Genomic DNA, 16,473 nt, shown 5'->3' on the forward strand with positions numbered 1-16,473 from the left:
CAAGATATAGTAAAAGCCTGTAGGAGGCAGCAAGAAAATATTTCTTAGACTTCTACTTAAAGTCTCCTTTTATTTCCCCACTGATGTTTTCTAGACTTCAGGCATTTGACTATCACTATTCCATGTTTGTCCTAACTTCTTACTACCTGCACTGTAATTTATTATTACATTTTATTAACTGACTCGCTTTAAAAGCCTTCATTTGTTTTAAGCAGTAATATTTGTGATATCTTGGACTTGTACTACTTAAATTTGGTTTCTTGCAAAGGAAAAAGAAATACGGTATTTTAAATATTTGCATACCACCTAACATCCTTCTGAGCATGACATGGGTGACAGGAACAAGAGCTATGAGGACCGCCAGTCTGGCTAAGAATGATCTGGGCAGTCGTGTGACACCTTAGGTCTCATGGCTGACACCCCCGTTGTTATTCCTCCACTCAGCAACTGTGAAGCACACACATCAACATGAAGAAGAACTTAGATCAGTCCTGCACCTGCCTGGGGACACCTGCGTGAGCCAGGCTACTGCCCTTCTCTCAGCAGAATGTGGCCACTTCCATCTTTCCTTATTTTGACCATAGCATTTGGGGATCATTATATAGCAAGAATAAACAACATCCCATATTATGTACCAGCAATAGGGAACATGCCAAGATTGATCCTGGCTCCTGACTGTCAAGAGTCACATTAGGACATCACGTATGTGGGTGCAGTACCCCAACCAATATAGATCTTGTAGACTTTCAGCAATACTTTTAAAGAAACGGGTCATTTTACAGATTCATTAGTACCGAGCTTGGTTTAAGGCAAGAATAAGCATTTTTACCAGGCTAAGAAGCCCTGGGAACTCTCATGGCTCTGTAGTCATGCTCTGGTTTTTAAGTAAATGATGTCTTTTGGAAACTTAAAAGCCAACTGATATAAAAAAAAAAAAAGAAAGAAAGAAAAAGAGCAAAGCACTGAGTCCTCCCACCAAGAGCTGGTTGTCCTCCTCGGTTAGACCGTGGTGAGGTGCAGAGGCGCAAGTCAGACCTGGAGTAGTAGCTCTTTCATGTTCAGGGTGTGTCTAAGTTTGAAGGGATGTTTGCTTCTGATATGAACATTTCTCTTATACTTTTATTATAGAAGATGATGTGTCAAATGTACAAATAATGTGTGCCTGGTGCCAGAAAGTGGGAATCAAGCGCTATTCCCTGAGTATGGGAAGTGAGGTGAAAAGCTTCTGCAGCGAGAAGTGCTTTGCGGCCTGCAGACGAGCCTACTTCAAGAGAAATAAGGTAAGAACCCTAGGGGGAGGCGCTCAGGCCTCACCGGACCTTGTGCCTCTTAGCCTCTAGCTGCAAACCCTGCGCACCTTGTCTTCTTTGTTTTTTCTGTTCTCTTTCTCTGTCATACTTAACCTTTTGGAATAAGGAATCCCCTTCTAATGTATAATAACCTGTTCTTCAGTTTCTATTGTCTTGGTGTTTGAATTCTGAGAGGGTGAATAAATCTGATGAGGACACGGTGCTCGCAGCTGGTTTCCTAAGTGACAGTGAACGCATAGACTAGCGGAGGAGACGTCAGAAACTAGCCACAGGTGCATGGCCAGGAAGCTTTAGTCCTCTCAGTTTAACACTTATTCCCAATGGGAATATTGCTCTGGCTCTTTCCAAAATTCAATCCACTAATTGTAATCAAGAAACACACCAAGTCTCTCTTGACACTTTATATTAAAGTTGATTGATACTATGCAAAGGTGGAAGAATGACATGAACCAGCATTGCTCACATAGCCAAGCATTTGTGCAAAGCATAGTGGGTGAACACAGGAGCAGCCATAGTCATAGTTTTTTTGGTTGTTTTTTTTTGTTTTGTTTTAAGACATCTCAGATTTGCAAATATCCTTTAGAATAGTATTAGTCATCACTGACGGGAAATGAAATGCATGATGTTTTTACAATCCCCCTCACACACATACCCATACAGTTTATTTCTTAATCTTTAAAGAACCTCTATAGCATTTTTGCCACCTATTACTGAAGTAAATTGGTAGTTCTTGATTATTTTCCACTGATCTGTAAAGCTTCCTTAATTCATAAAACTATTCACACTTTGCTGAACATTTTCCATTTCCATAATACAAGATCAAAATCTGTCCTTTCTTGAAGCAAACAATTATTATTTTTAAGTCTGATATTTGCAATCCTAAAATGCTCATCTCTAGCTCATTGCACTGTTGCAGCAAATTATCTCCTGCAAATTTGGGTCACATCATTCTGCCAAAAAAACATAATGCTGAAAGAATTAAGAATCAAGAGGGTGGAATTTTAGTAGCAGTCTCTAGGAATTAGGCTCATAATCTTCACTGGAACAAGAAGGCAAGTAAGGAAACTGCAATTCTTTTGGGACAGTCACCAGTCAAGTTCACTTTCCCTTGGGAAGGGCCAGTGAGGCTTCAGGGGAGGGTGGTTAGAACAATGCATGGGAGACATATTTTGCTTTCATATACGGGGATTAAAATGATCTCTGAGACCCTGGGGCTCCCCTTTTGCATGCTGAACACTGGGGTAAAAATCCCAGGAATGGACCCTGCGCTTTTGTCTTCAAAGCCTTACCACAACAAAATACTTTGCATTCCATTCCACCCTAGAAGATGGCTAGAGAGCAGGGGTTTTGTCTTTCTATGATTCTGGGGGGTTATGGGTCTCAATCTTGATAGACTGCCAATAATGAATAAAATCCAGCAAGATGAATTTGTCACAATCCTGGTGATATATGTTATTATACTTTGCAGAGTGGTTTTACTTTAGTAAGCCTTTGAAGAAAGGCACCTGATTCAATTGGAAAACAGCCTAGAATTATACACACACACACACACACACACACACACACACACTATCTATATCGATATAAAATACCAAATATACCATATATAAATTTATATCATTCTAAATCATGTCATATTACATCATTACAAAGTTTAAGATTGAACTGAATTTAAACATCCTTAGCATACAGTTTTGAAAAATGGATAACTGGGAAGCAAGGGAAGATTTAGCATTTGAAACACTAGCAGTAGGTAAAATCAGCTGTGGGGAGAAGGAGCATTCTCTTTCAATTTTTGTAAGGAGCTTTTGAGGGGTCCTTGAACATCTTGCAAAAACGGGGGGCCACAGTGACTTGAAGTTTGACAGCTGATCCAGCAGCCCATTAGCGTACATACAATACCTGTCTTCTCTGCAGTCTTCATGCTTGCTTATGTATTTCAAAGCTCTGCCGCACTATACATTCTCGTTTTTCAAACAGAGAAATAAACTGGTCACATTGCTTGCTGGGTTCTTTTTTTTTTTTTTAATTTTAAGAGTGTTATCTCTGTAACAATATCCTATTGTATTACAATAAACGTGTACAGCTGCTGCATTTCTGTTAACTGATAGGATTTTGTGGTCATTTCATTTAGGGCTTGGGTTTCCTAATGGATTGTATTAGATACCAGTCTCCATCCTACCATTTCTAAGAACTCTAATCAGCCCCAGGGTGTTCCCCACTGAAGACAATAGTAAATAGCTACTTCTCTTGTATCATTTAACAAAGTCTTTAGTCCTCATTTATAAATTGTGGATTTTCTTAATCTTAGAAAAAGGGCAAAATTTTTCCCATTCCTACATAAAAGATTTTCTGGCTAAATTCTACACTTTTAAATACTGAGAAGTAGATGGAAAACAGAATGAATAATGTGTGTGCAGAACAGAATTTTGCCTTAGGTATGATGCAGATTTTAAAAAAATGTAAAATTAACTATGCTGTAAATTATGCTTTATAATGACAGCCCGCTTCTTGGTGGATAACATGCTGGGATCTAAAAATGGTCTCTAAGTTGAACCCAAATTGCGTGTATAACTTCACAAAGAAAAATTCTAGGAAAAAAGGTAGCTAATTAGGAGCAGTATTCAGCTGACCTCTGTTTTGTGTCTGAGCAACACCTGCATTTGTGAATGTAAATTGGACAGCTGTGCCCATGGCTCCCCAGCTATCCTCTTCACAAATGCTTAGGTATAGAAGCAGGGTTTGAGTTTTCTGCTCAAAACAAGGACAGAAATAGCCCAATGCTCAAAATGAAGGCCCACTAAACATTGACTCTTTAAATTTCACTTGCTTCTTGATCCTTCTTTCTTCTGGGGTTCATTTGATGGAGTAGATGAAGAATATCACATCCCTCTCTTACAAACGCTGGCACTGCAAAGTAAGATGAGATGGACTGAAGTCAACCTAACCCTTTATGGCGTGTGGGTTATATTTTTAAACCAAGTTTAAAATTTTCTTTGAAGAGTTGTTTGGATTGCTACAAGTATGTAGGCTTTCTTAAAAATTCTTCTGCTAGGAGAGGACTGTGAATCACAGCTATTTTCATTTAGTGGACCTGTCAGCTTACAGATTTCAGGATGTTGGCTCTAAGAAGTGCATAGTGTTAATGAATCATTATATTTTATGGAATCCTTAGCCCTAACAGGCTCAGCTGCTGCCTCAAAAGTTTTTAAAACAGTGGGTAAGAAAAATACTTTTGTATTCTATGGGCATTGGCTGAACAATGGGATGTCAATCTCATTACTAGATGCACTCAAGTCTTGTCGGGGACTAATAGCTCACTCTTTTCCCAGCCCGTTTTGAGGCCACAAGTTGAGAAGGACTTGAGAACATGTTTAGCCTAGTGATTGACCTAGGAGCTGGGAAGTTGCGAGATTCCTGAGTGGTTTTGCAGTAGATGCTGAAGTGTTTAGTCCAACTAATGGCAGTTTTACTTTACACAATAACAGACACTTAAAAATATTCTTTACTAATGGAGTAATGCCTTGTAACCATTGCTCCTTAAAGAGTGAGAGTAACAAACAAGACTACAAATAGTAGTCGTTTCCAAATATCCTGTGATTGTTTTTTTTTCCTTCTGATTGGGAAATATCCTGTTGTCTAAACTAATGTCTGCAAATCAAGCAGAAAATCAAAATTCAAAACAGATGGCCCATACAGGCAATATAAAGGGTAATTGTCTTCTTTCCCTGTTCAGATCTCAAATCTATAGTGTTTTTTATGGATTAGTGGCATTGGTACTTTAGTAATAGACAAAAAATTCCCAAGAGCACCGGAATTTTTCTTCCTTGTTCTAGTTTTTATGGAATTTGAGACAAGAATAGATAGAAATACTTCTTTAATATCACCATGTTGCTGTTTCCCCAAAAAGCCTTGATGGGAAGAAACCTATGCAAATAAGAGATAAGGATAAGGATGAATTAAAAATAAAAAGTTTATATAAACAAACAACTTTTACTGACGGTGTCACTAAGATCTCCTAACAACCATGATAATAACAAATACTTAATGAGGCTAGTTTTGTACAGTCAGCATTTCTTTTACTTTCAAACTATATCCCTGGGTACAAAACGGTATTTTCTTAGAAGAGATCTCTTTTGGAAGAGCCCATTGCTAATTAGCATGTATCACCATATTATTTGGACATACATTTTATTTAGACTATTGGTTTCTCACTAAACTTGAATGTATCCTAGGAAAGATTCTGTTTCAGACTTAATTATAGAACCTAGTCGTGCAGAAGAAATGTGTAACAATTGCCCTATTAATCTAGTGATTAACCTGTCTACTTTTTTCCCTTTAAACACCTGCGAGATTTAATTTGCAAAATAGATATAATTTATGAAAGTTTGGGGAAGGACATTACGAAATTACTTGTAATGTCCCCTGACTGCCTGAAGCTCAGGCCATAGACTCGGTTCTGCCAGTTACTTGCAAATATTCTTGATTGACAAGTAAATGTGCCCACGGCTCACTAGAGTTCCTCCCATGGATTCACCTTGTTTTTATGAGGCATCTAATAGTCTGTTGGGTCTGTCTAGCTGCAGGATGATTGCTTCAGTCCTTCGCTGTCCCTTGGAAGTGTGCTGTAAGCCCACCTAATGCCTGCATGCAGGGTGCCCTCTGTCTCCCAGGCTTTAGCCTGCTGACCTGTAGCTGAGTTCCCCTTTAGTCACGACAAACAGGAAAGCTCTGGGGAGAGAACAGGCCCAGTGGTTTTCTTGTTCTCTGGTATTTTGAAATATGGAATGGAATATTGATGAGCTGCTGAAAATGAGATCCTATGAAAAAAGCAATAGGAGAGAAAGAGGAAGGCGAGGAAGAGGAAAGTGTTAGCCCTCTGAAGCGCATTTAGGTTGGGATTAGAGCATGAGAATTCTAGCCAGTGAAATAAGATGTATGTCAGGTTAAAGTGATTCCTCGGTTCTTAAAGAAAGCCAGAAAGGGTTCCAGGTTGAGTGGGATACCATGCCCTAGGAAGTCATCAGAAGCTTTGAAAGAGGCACATGTGATGTTTGTTTGTTTGTTTGTTTGCCAGAACACTTGAATATCACTTGAGAAATACTGGTCTAAGGGATACCTGAAACACAAACACAGTGAATGGGTCAAGAGATTTTGTACAAAAAGAAAGAAATAGCACCCACATCTAGTTTTTAATGGGCTACATTTTGGGAAGTTGGAGGGAGTGGATAATTCTAATTAATTTCCCAGAGTGGATGTCAACTATTGAACAACATTAGGCATTTTAGATTAAATATGAAGAGATGATAAAAGTGCAAATAGCTTCTAGTCCCAATCTTTGTTCAACACTTTTTTTTTTCAATGAGTAGAAGGAAGAGGGAGATTTTTAATAGCTCTGAATCCCAAAGATCAATACACAGGGATATTGACATATATGCTTGAATGTTAATTTTCAGACACAATCTCTGGCCATCCTTCTGGTGATAGCTAATGCTATACACTTAAATCAAGTTTTTCTCATCTGAACTGCCAGTAATTACCCAATCCATCTCAAAGGCACGCTCCCTTTTAACATTAACCACAGTGTCGGATTGCATCAGCTACATTGTGTTCTGGTGACTGCGGCTGCAGAGTGATGGATGTGCATGCTTTGAGTTCATAGTCCGGCTGCCTGTTTGGACAGTGGGCAGCTCAGTGAAACAAATGATTAGGAAGGGATCTAGTTATTTGGGATATGTGTTCTCCTTATCAATTCAGTCACTTTCATCGCCAGCTTTCTCACCTTGCTGCTAAGAGTGTTCAGATTTATCTGAAGAATGAGCATTTAAAGAATTATCTAATGGGTCGTTTGGATGCACTTCTCCCATCATAAGCAACCTCAAGCACAGTTACTCTGTGCCTGACTTTAAAAGGAAGGTGTTATGAGATCTTATTATTATATTAATAAAGACCAGGGGAAGGAGACATTTATAAGAGGATTTGGTGCACTGAGAAGTCATGAGAGAATGCACATTTTCCTAGGATTGTAGCCATGCTCTGTTAATTAAAAGTGATTTGTTAAAAAATGTTAACTAAGTGCAAATGCATAGGACAGGACAGGTGGCTTGCCTTGAGATATTTTAAGGTAGTAGTTTGAGTCCAGAATTTCTCTCATATACTTTGCAACGTCTGGTCACAAACCCCAATACACTCAGGAGTACCATATGCAGGAGATGCACATTGTAGGGACACCCGTGGTTATTTTTATTTCTCTTCCCTCTCAGTACCTCTGGGTAGCTTTTGTTCACTTAAGCAGACAAGCCATGTGTGATTCTTTGTTCTTTGGGCTCTTTGTTTATATTATTGCAGATTAGGATGGAATAAAGAAAATCTTGCTGCAGATGGCCACGTCATTTCTGCATCAACAATTCAGGCTGAGAATGGGAGATTCCCTATGTTACAATCCACTCTGCCAATGGTGGCCGTGCACACAGTGGAATCTAATGTCTACTGACAGACTGCCTTTGGAGATTACGAACATCAGTCTGTTGCAGTCTTGTAAACACAGGCTGTGGGCCAGAGCTGGGTACTACTATAAGCACTTGAAGGCAGATCGATGGTTTTAATGAATCTATAAAAGATGCTTGAACTCTGCTGCAATTTACTGAGCACTCTAGTTAAATGAAACTCCTGTAGTCTTTAACAAAGAAAAAGATAATCAATGGCTGGGGAAGGAAGCCAATGTCCAGTAAACAGCCTCCCAGAATTTGTGTTGTCGCCTCACTGCTAACAGAGGGTTAGTCAGACCCAGGCTTCGATGTTTGAGCTGTGTTTGGCTCAGAGATGATATAATCATAGTCGTGTTGCTTCTGTGAGGACTGTTTTTAAAAGCTATGGAATATTATTTAAATAATATTTCTTTAAAGCCTTAAGCTTAAGAATTATATTTATTCTAACATGTAGTATCTTTGTAAGGTGTCCCTTGATGAAAAATAAATAAGTGAATAAAATCTATTTGTAATTAAGTCTTCAGAATGTCAAATTGCATAGTGTTGGAGAGTCTGATTAATCCTTCCATTGTAAAATATTTCTCATTAGTTTGCTATGGCTAAGAGTTAACATCTATTATAAATTCAGATATTAATGTATTTTTCTGCTTAATTTGTCTTCTAATAGAGGAAAATATAGTTGGTAGATAAGAAATTTTTACTTCCTGATGTGTTTTGGAAACATTCTACTGATTTATGAGAAAGATTTGGAGACATGTAGGATAATTTCTTCTTAAATATGTTGAAATGTATTTAAAAGTATTTAACCATAGCCCTGGCCGGTTGGCTCAGCAGCAGAGCATCGGCCTGGTGTGTAGAAGTCCCAGGTTTGATTCCTGGCCAGGGCACACAGGAGAAGTGCCCATCTGCTTCTCCAACCTTCCCCCTCTCCTTCCTTTCTATCTCTTCCCCTCCCGCAGCCAAGGCTCCACTGGAGCAAAGTTGGCCTGGGCATTGAGGACAGCTCCATAGCCTCCACCTCAGGCGCTAGAATGGCTCTGGCCGCAAGGAAGCAACTCCCCAGATGGGCAGAGCCCTGGTGGGCATGCCGGGTGGATCCCAGCCAAGCACATGCGGGAGTCTGTCTGACTGCCTCCCAGCTTATAACTACAAAAAATACAAAAAAAAAAAAGTATTTAACCACTTTTGATTGTGGGAAAACTACTGCCTTGCTAGAATTTATGATGTCAGTCAAAGAGTTTTATATCCAATTTTTATCACACAATATTTCTTAGTGTTTTACTTTCTTGATTAGCTAAGTAGCATTAAGAGAGCAGGATTTTACCCCAATGAGTATATTGGGGGGTTCCATTGGAAATAGGAATTTTGAGACCTGATAACTGTTTATCTGCTTCACAGGCCTTTTGCCAAACATTCCATGATAAAGTAATGCCTTGTGATCTGTTTTGGTACAATGAGTTCATACTTTTAAAATATGGTAAGCAGTTCTATGACTGTACAACCAACTCTTTGTTATAAGAATCTTTAAAGGCCTTGGCACTTTCTGTGATCATCTGTAGGATTATATGTTTCATAAATTGGAGCAATTTAAGTTATTGGTGTCACAAGATGTAGGAAGACAGAGACAAGGGGTAGGTGAGATAAAGCTGGACGGGCAAGTAAAGACAAGGGGGATTTGCCCAATAGGAGACTAGTTCCCTCGCGATGCTTTTTTGTTTGTTTTTAGCCAAGATTAAAAAACAATAACAACAACCTTGTTATTTATTCACCCATTTATTCTGTAAACAATGGAATAAAAAGAGACATTGAGCCCCTTTAATGTGCTATATACTGTGTTAGGTTTGGTGGGTTCTTATTGAACAAAAGTCCCTCTGCCTTAAAGGGACTTATGTTCTATTCCCTAAGGGAGATAGATAATCTATAAGTTAAAAATATGTAAATATATAACACAACTTCAGGTAGTGATAACTGCTGTGAAGAAAAAGGAGGATGAGGTGATGGATAGTGATGGGGTGCTGTTTTACGTCTGGTGGTCCACAGAGGTTATCTTTGAAGAGGTGATGTGTGGGTAAGGACAAAATGAAGTGAGGAAGTTAGTCATTCTAAGAGCTTGTAGCAGAGAGTTTCAGAGAGGAGGGGAAACAAGTAAAAAGTAGAGGTCCTCAGTCAGGAGCAGGCTTGACATTTTTGTCAAGAAGGCTGGACTAGAGTTGAACAATAAAGGTGGTTAAGGGCCAGGCCACAGAGGCCAGAGAGGTGATTGTTTGGATTTTATTCCAAATGTGATGGCAGCTATTGGGAGGTATTGAGCAGGGTGTGACATGATCTGATTTGCACAGTTGATTGGATCTCTGTTAAGAAAATAATACATTTAAAATTTAAGATCCTGGATGCAAAGGGGATTTGGGGAGTAATAAAGACAACAGCATTCTCATCAAAGTTGAGTGTGTCTGGCAATAGAAAACTAAAAATATTGTGCTCACTGAATTATTCACTGGTGGTTATGAAACATTTCCCAGTAGCAAAAGTGTATTGAATCAATTTAGTTTTTTTTTTTTTAAGTGTTAGAGGAAATGAACCAAGGATGGACATTGTTGGTTAAATGTTCTGACACAACGATTTTACTTCAATAGAGAAGATGGAACTTGCCCCCAACTTAGTGGGGAGGTTAAGGCTTCAGAAGGTAAGCTTGACACAGAACCCAAGTCCTTAGCATCCACAGATCTTCTCAAGCTCTACGCCTAGAAGTTGTGTGATGTAAAAGAGATGGTACTGTGAAGGGAACATCTTTGGGTAAAGAAATCATTCTGAAGTGTATTTTATTCTAAGAGTAGACTAAATTTCATGATTATTTATAAGATATATCAAGAATTTTAATGCAAGTAACAGAGGACCCAACTCAAACTGGTTTAAAGATTACTTAAGGCATCTTTTATTTGATGGAACTGTGAAGTCCTAAGGCCGGATATACTCCAGGTAGGTTGATTCTGCAGTGCAGTAGTTTTAGAATGTTTTCATGTCTTGCCATTTCTATATTCTTCTGTATAAAGTGTTGGCTATCTTCCAAGGCAAACTTCTCAGAGGTCATGGGATTATTGCAAGCAGTGACCAGGGATGATTGCTTCCTTGTTCACATCCAATAGAAGACTAGCATTCCAGGCAAGAATCTTGAAATATACACTCATTGTGTATGATTAGGTCACAAGCTCATACCTAAACTGGGAACTTTGACAAGAGCAATGGATGTTTAGATTAGCTTAAACCAATCAGAATTTTCCTCTGATGTTAAAGCCAAAATGGAAATCTTGAAACTTAAAAGAGGAAAGGGTCAGAATGACAGCTGATGGCAGGTGCCAGCAAATGTCCACAAGAGAGAAGGAGAGGTGATGTCCTGAGATTATCTTATAAGGTTGAGTTCTTTACACAATGAACATGTCATGCCTATCTACTCTTGTCACTTGGAAGAAGGAATCTGGAATCCAAGTGTGGAGTGAAGGATAAAAAATGTGGTTAACATTCATCACAGGGCAGTGAGATGAAGTACTTCTTTTCCCACGACCAGCTGCTTTGAAAACCTAATTTAGAGTGTTGGCTTTAGCCCGACCAGGCAGTGGCATAGTGGATAGAATGTTGGCCTGGGATGCTGAGGACCTAGGTTCAAAACCCCGAGGTTGCCAGCTCGAGCACAGGCTCGCCAGCCTGAGTTCGGGGTCACTGGCTTAAGTGTGGGATCATATTCATGACCCCATGGTCACTGGCTTGAGCCCAAACATCTCTGGCTTGAAGCCCAAGGTTGCTTGCTTGAGTCCAAGGTCTCTGGCTTGTGCACGGGGTCACTGACTCGGCTGGAGTCACCCAGTCAAGGCACATATGAGAAAGCAATCAATGAACAACTAAGGTTCCACAACAAAGAATTGATGCTTCTTGTCTCTCTCCCTTCCTGTCTGTCCCTCTTGCAAAAATAAAAATAAAAATAAATATAAAAAAATAGAGTGTTGACTTTAGTACCAGGACCAAAGTGCTGACTTTTTCTGTTTTTTTATATTCTATTAGTGATTTTCAATAGCTGGTTTGTGAACTGATGCCAGTTTGCCAGAAATTTCATGCCGGTTCATGAAAGAGTTAATTACCCTGATGTTGTATGAAGATTAGAGAGTCTATAATCATTGGGTCTATACTCTTCTTGGAGTACCAGGGTGGTTAACTCTTACATGGACCAGCACTGGTCTGCGGACCAGTGGTTGAAAACCATAACTCTACATAACATGAGATTGCTTCGAATTAAACAAAGGGATTGTTGTTAATTATTAGATATGCTCATTTATGAAGAGGAACAATGGTGGAATTAGAACAAGCCCAGTATATACATAGTTTCATCAATTTAAGTGGTCTGGGAGGTGTTGGCCAAAGATCTTATTGAATATGGGGAGGCAGGTTCCTGGGGTGAGATGCAGAAATTGGATTAGGCTACTGTTACCCATCAAGAGTTAGCTTGCCCACCCACACATTTAAGTTACTTCCTCTGTGGCTGAAAATGGTGTGTGCTCAACAGAAAGGGCAGTGTTCAAACAAATTATGATTTACTCTGAGGCTGAATGCTTATGTTCAGGTGGCCAGTGGAACAGAGATCCTGAAGGCTCCACCTTTCACAGTTATTACTTAATGAATTCAACAAACATTTGTTGAACAGCTGCTATGTGCCAGGCCCTGTGTCAGTCATATTGGAGTCACAGTGGACAACAAAAACCTGGTTCTTGCCTTTATGAAGATTACAGTCCATTGGGAGATAGACACTTATTTAAATAATAACCCAGATGTGAAATTGCGACTGTGGTCAGTGTTATGATGGTCTGGGCGCAGTGCTGGGAGAGCCAGTGCTAGGAAGACATGACTAGTCCGGAGATCTGGAAGCTTCACCGAGGAAGTAGTACTTGAACTGAAATAATAAAGATGAAGAGAGGTTAAGTAGGTGAGGAGGGGAAGGAAGAGCTATTGGGCTCAGGACACAGTAGCATGACATCTAATTCTGGCCCCAGTTTGCCACTTCTTTGCTAAATTCATGTTCTCTGTGAAGGAATAGAACCGTGGTCGGCAAACTGTGGCTCACGAGCCACATGCAGCTCTTTGGCCCCTCGAATGTGGCTCTTCCACAAAATACCACGTGCGGGCGCTACCTCGATAAGGAATGTACCTACCTATATCATTTAAGTTTAAAAAATTTGGCTCTCAAAAGAAATTTCAATCGTTGTACTGTTGATATTTGGCTCTGTTGACTAATGAGTTTGCTGACCACTGAAATAGAACATTACTTATAAAAAAGAAAACACACAAACATTCCCTAGAACAATAATCCATTTGTTTGTGTTCTCACTCATTCATTTATTTATTCCTTCTATCAACCCTTGAGGATTCATTGGCTTCTGCCTTCCCTGACTTGTCGCTCAGAATAGTTAGCATATTATTACTGATTCATTTCAGGGAGTATATTGACAGCTTGTAACCCCTGAAGGTAGAAGCATTTTATATAAAAAAATAATGGAAATAATGATAACTATAAGTGCATAAGTGTTTTTAATGATCAAATGCATCAGAAAAGCAATAATAATGCAACAGAGAAAAGATTAGGTGAAAAAGCACTGGTTTGCAAGCAGGGGAAAATGTGATTACTGTCTGACCAATGTGGCTGGATGATTGGACATAAATGGGGTTAAGTTGCTTTCTGATGGAAAGAGCCACAGAAAGGGCAGATCCCACTCTCTACCTCCTGCTAGGTGTGGGAAGAGATGTGGTTTTGTTATAGAAAGAGCTGTAGAGCAATGTTAACATTAATGCACAGGCACTCAGGAAGTTTGGGTGATGATAAATTTTAGGATAGAGAAATACTTATTGACACTCATGTCCTCAGACTAGACAACTGTGATAAAATGGAAACAGAACAGCATGCCTGTTCTGTAATGAAACAGAGGGCAATTCTCCTGGCACAATGGTGTGGCTGGACGGAAGGAATTCCCGTCCCTTTCTTTGTATTCATTGTTTCAGCTTTGTATCTCATTTAGTGCCTAAGATCATGATGACAGCTCCATAAAAAGGTAGTGATAAATTAATAGGCGGGTAAGTAATTCAGGTTTTATCATCCTGGGTCCTAACTGGGAGAGGTGGACATGGGTATTTCAAATGAGAGATATCTGCATCACTCTTAGTGATGCCAGAGAGAGGAGCTGACCCTTATCACGGCTAACCATCCGCACCTGCCCCAGGGGCTGAATAGGGGCCGCAGTCCACAGTTCAGCTGCAGCAGCAGCCCCCGCTCCAGTCTCAGTACTTCAGAAAACCTCATCTACTGACGGTTGTTTCCAAAAGAGGCTGATTTTAAAACTGTGATTAAAATGGCTAACAGCAGGCTGAAGGTTAAAGTAAAAAACTTAAAAACCATAAAATCTGCCTAGAGGCTATTTAAGCAAACTGTTTTAGAGGCACAGATGGTTCACATACCTCTGAGCCAAAAACAAAAAAGTAAAAAGAGGACAGTAAAGCTGGCGTGATTAAGCAGACAAATATGAAAGTTTTATTAGTACTAAAAAGACATCCTTTAGAAAAGTAAAAAATCTGCCTCAGGAAACTTGAAAGAGCTGTTAAAAAACCAATGGGAAATGGAGAGAGCGACCAAAAGTAATGAAAAATTATAATGTGCTTATATATATTGGACACTGGAAGGCGTGCCCTAACGAGAGCTAAAAGCAGTTTAAGACATCAAATAATAAAAAACTTAAATGTCTAGCTTTTACTATGAAATACTGTGTATTCATTTCAAAATAGCCTCATGTAAAAATATTTAACGATGTATAAACATAGACATGTTTATGTATTCTATACACATATATTTAAAATTAACTGAATATCTACTCCTGTCTTAATGTAGTTTATTGCAAAAATTTAAGCACTCATATTAGGAAAGAATAACTCAGCAGGATAAAAACACTTGGTCAGAAATAACAATACATATCTGTAGCTAAATACTTGGACACATTCATAATTACTTTTGGTGAATAAATACATATAGGATAAATATATAGAAATAACTATACAGAGTAAATATATAGACTAAATATATAGAAATGGCATTGCTGGATCAATGGATATACAATATTTTAAAGTTTTTGTTATGAATGTCAGATTGTCATCCAAAAATTTTATCAATTGACATTCCCACAAACACAATAGGGGACAAAAAGAAAGAAAGAGAAAGAGAGAGAGGGAGAGAGACAGAAAAAGAAAGGAAGAGGAAAGAAGGAAAGGAAGGAAGGAAGAAGAAGGGAGGGAGGAAGGGAGAAAGGAAGGGAGGGAGGGAGGGAGGGAGAGAGGGAGGGAAGGACAAAGGAAGAAAGGGAATGGAAAGGAAGGAAGGAAGCAATGTAAGAGAAAAGATGCAGTTATGTGGAGAGTTGAGTGTGGCTTCCCTGTCCTGTATTTTGATGTAGAACCATTTTTATAGGGATTTGATGCAACTTAAACGGTGATTCAAGTCTGAGGAAAAAAATCTGGAGCAAATTTGAGGAGTTTAAGTGCCATAACTCAGAGTGTCCAAAGCATGGGAAGAAAATGAAGTATTGTGTTGCTTGTAGTGTGATTAAAAATTGTAAGCATACCTGAGAACTGGGGACTCACCGGGGAGGAGGCCCCCAGTCTCTCCCATGGATGCCCCTGAGTGCTTATGGATGCAGTCCTCTATGTGTTCCTGTGCCCGTGTGGGGCACATGTGTTCACATATACAGGAAGTCTCTGGATTTTAGGTTGGTGAGCTGCCATTATAATGTTGAGGAAAGTCAGACTCTGGAGAATAACACAACAGTACGACATTTGCAGGGTTGCCACTTGAGAAGCCTTCTCTGAGGAAAGGAAAACAATACTTGTGTCTTGAGTTAGCATTCAGTATAAACCTAAATAAAAATGATCAAATATAGTCATGCAAAAATGTAAGGTAAGTTGTTTGGCTTTTCAAAAATTCAAATTATTCACTTAGAGTTTGGCCAACTACCTTCAAAAGAACCCTTGAGGAAAATACATAACTAAGGCAAGGAATAAAGTCTTGCCTGGGATTAAGAACCCGGGTAAGGAGGGGATGCTGTTCCTCAGATACAGACTAATTAGCAACATCTCATCCCAGGGATTTATACTAGGAATTGTGAATGTACTGATTGCTTATTTGGAAGTAGATGACAGGAAGGAGGGGAAGTTTGGTGCTTTCTCTAAGTTGCTTTCATTTCAAAAACCACAGAGGAGAACCTCTTCCTCCCATTTCTCCCCCCAAAACAAACCCTGCTCTCCAAATATAAATATAATGAAGTAGCCTGACATTGGATGCAATTCCATTCACTGAGCTGTCAGCTAACACCCGGGAAGGAAAAGTTCAGTCCTCATATGTCCTGATCCAGGCTACCTCTCAGCATCCCCAGAGAGGAGAACATGGTCCAGTGTGAAGGGGGCTCAATTGTGTTTCTTGACTCGAGTCAAAAGAAAAAAAAAAGGAATAAAAGAAGCTTTTAAATGTTTGTATTAAAGATAGTTTTTAAAAAGTGGACAAAAGTACATCAAACAAAAGGCTGATCATCAAGCTTTGTCCCATCTCTACAGGAAATGTGTAGTTCATCCTTCTTTAACCCGATTTTTACAAAAGG

General features: G+C 39.3%; 1 protein-coding gene across 2 annotated transcripts in view; it reads left to right on the top strand.

Annotated features, from left to right (window-relative positions):
• Window positions 1–16,473, top strand: part of SOBP (sine oculis binding protein homolog) — a 171,627-nt gene that overhangs the window by 45,806 nt on the left and 109,348 nt on the right. For both annotated transcript variants that reach the window (XM_066247686.1, XM_066247685.1), the window contains exon 4: window positions 1,129–1,280. In XM_066247686.1, the coding sequence (XP_066103783.1) occupies window positions 1,129–1,280 (152 nt within the window). The remainder of the gene's footprint in view (window positions 1–1,128; window positions 1,281–16,473) is intronic.

Source organism: Saccopteryx bilineata, chromosome 12 (assembly GCF_036850765.1).
Source record: "Saccopteryx bilineata isolate mSacBil1 chromosome 12, mSacBil1_pri_phased_curated, whole genome shotgun sequence".
Classification (NCBI taxonomy): domain Eukaryota; kingdom Metazoa; phylum Chordata; class Mammalia; order Chiroptera; family Emballonuridae; genus Saccopteryx; species Saccopteryx bilineata.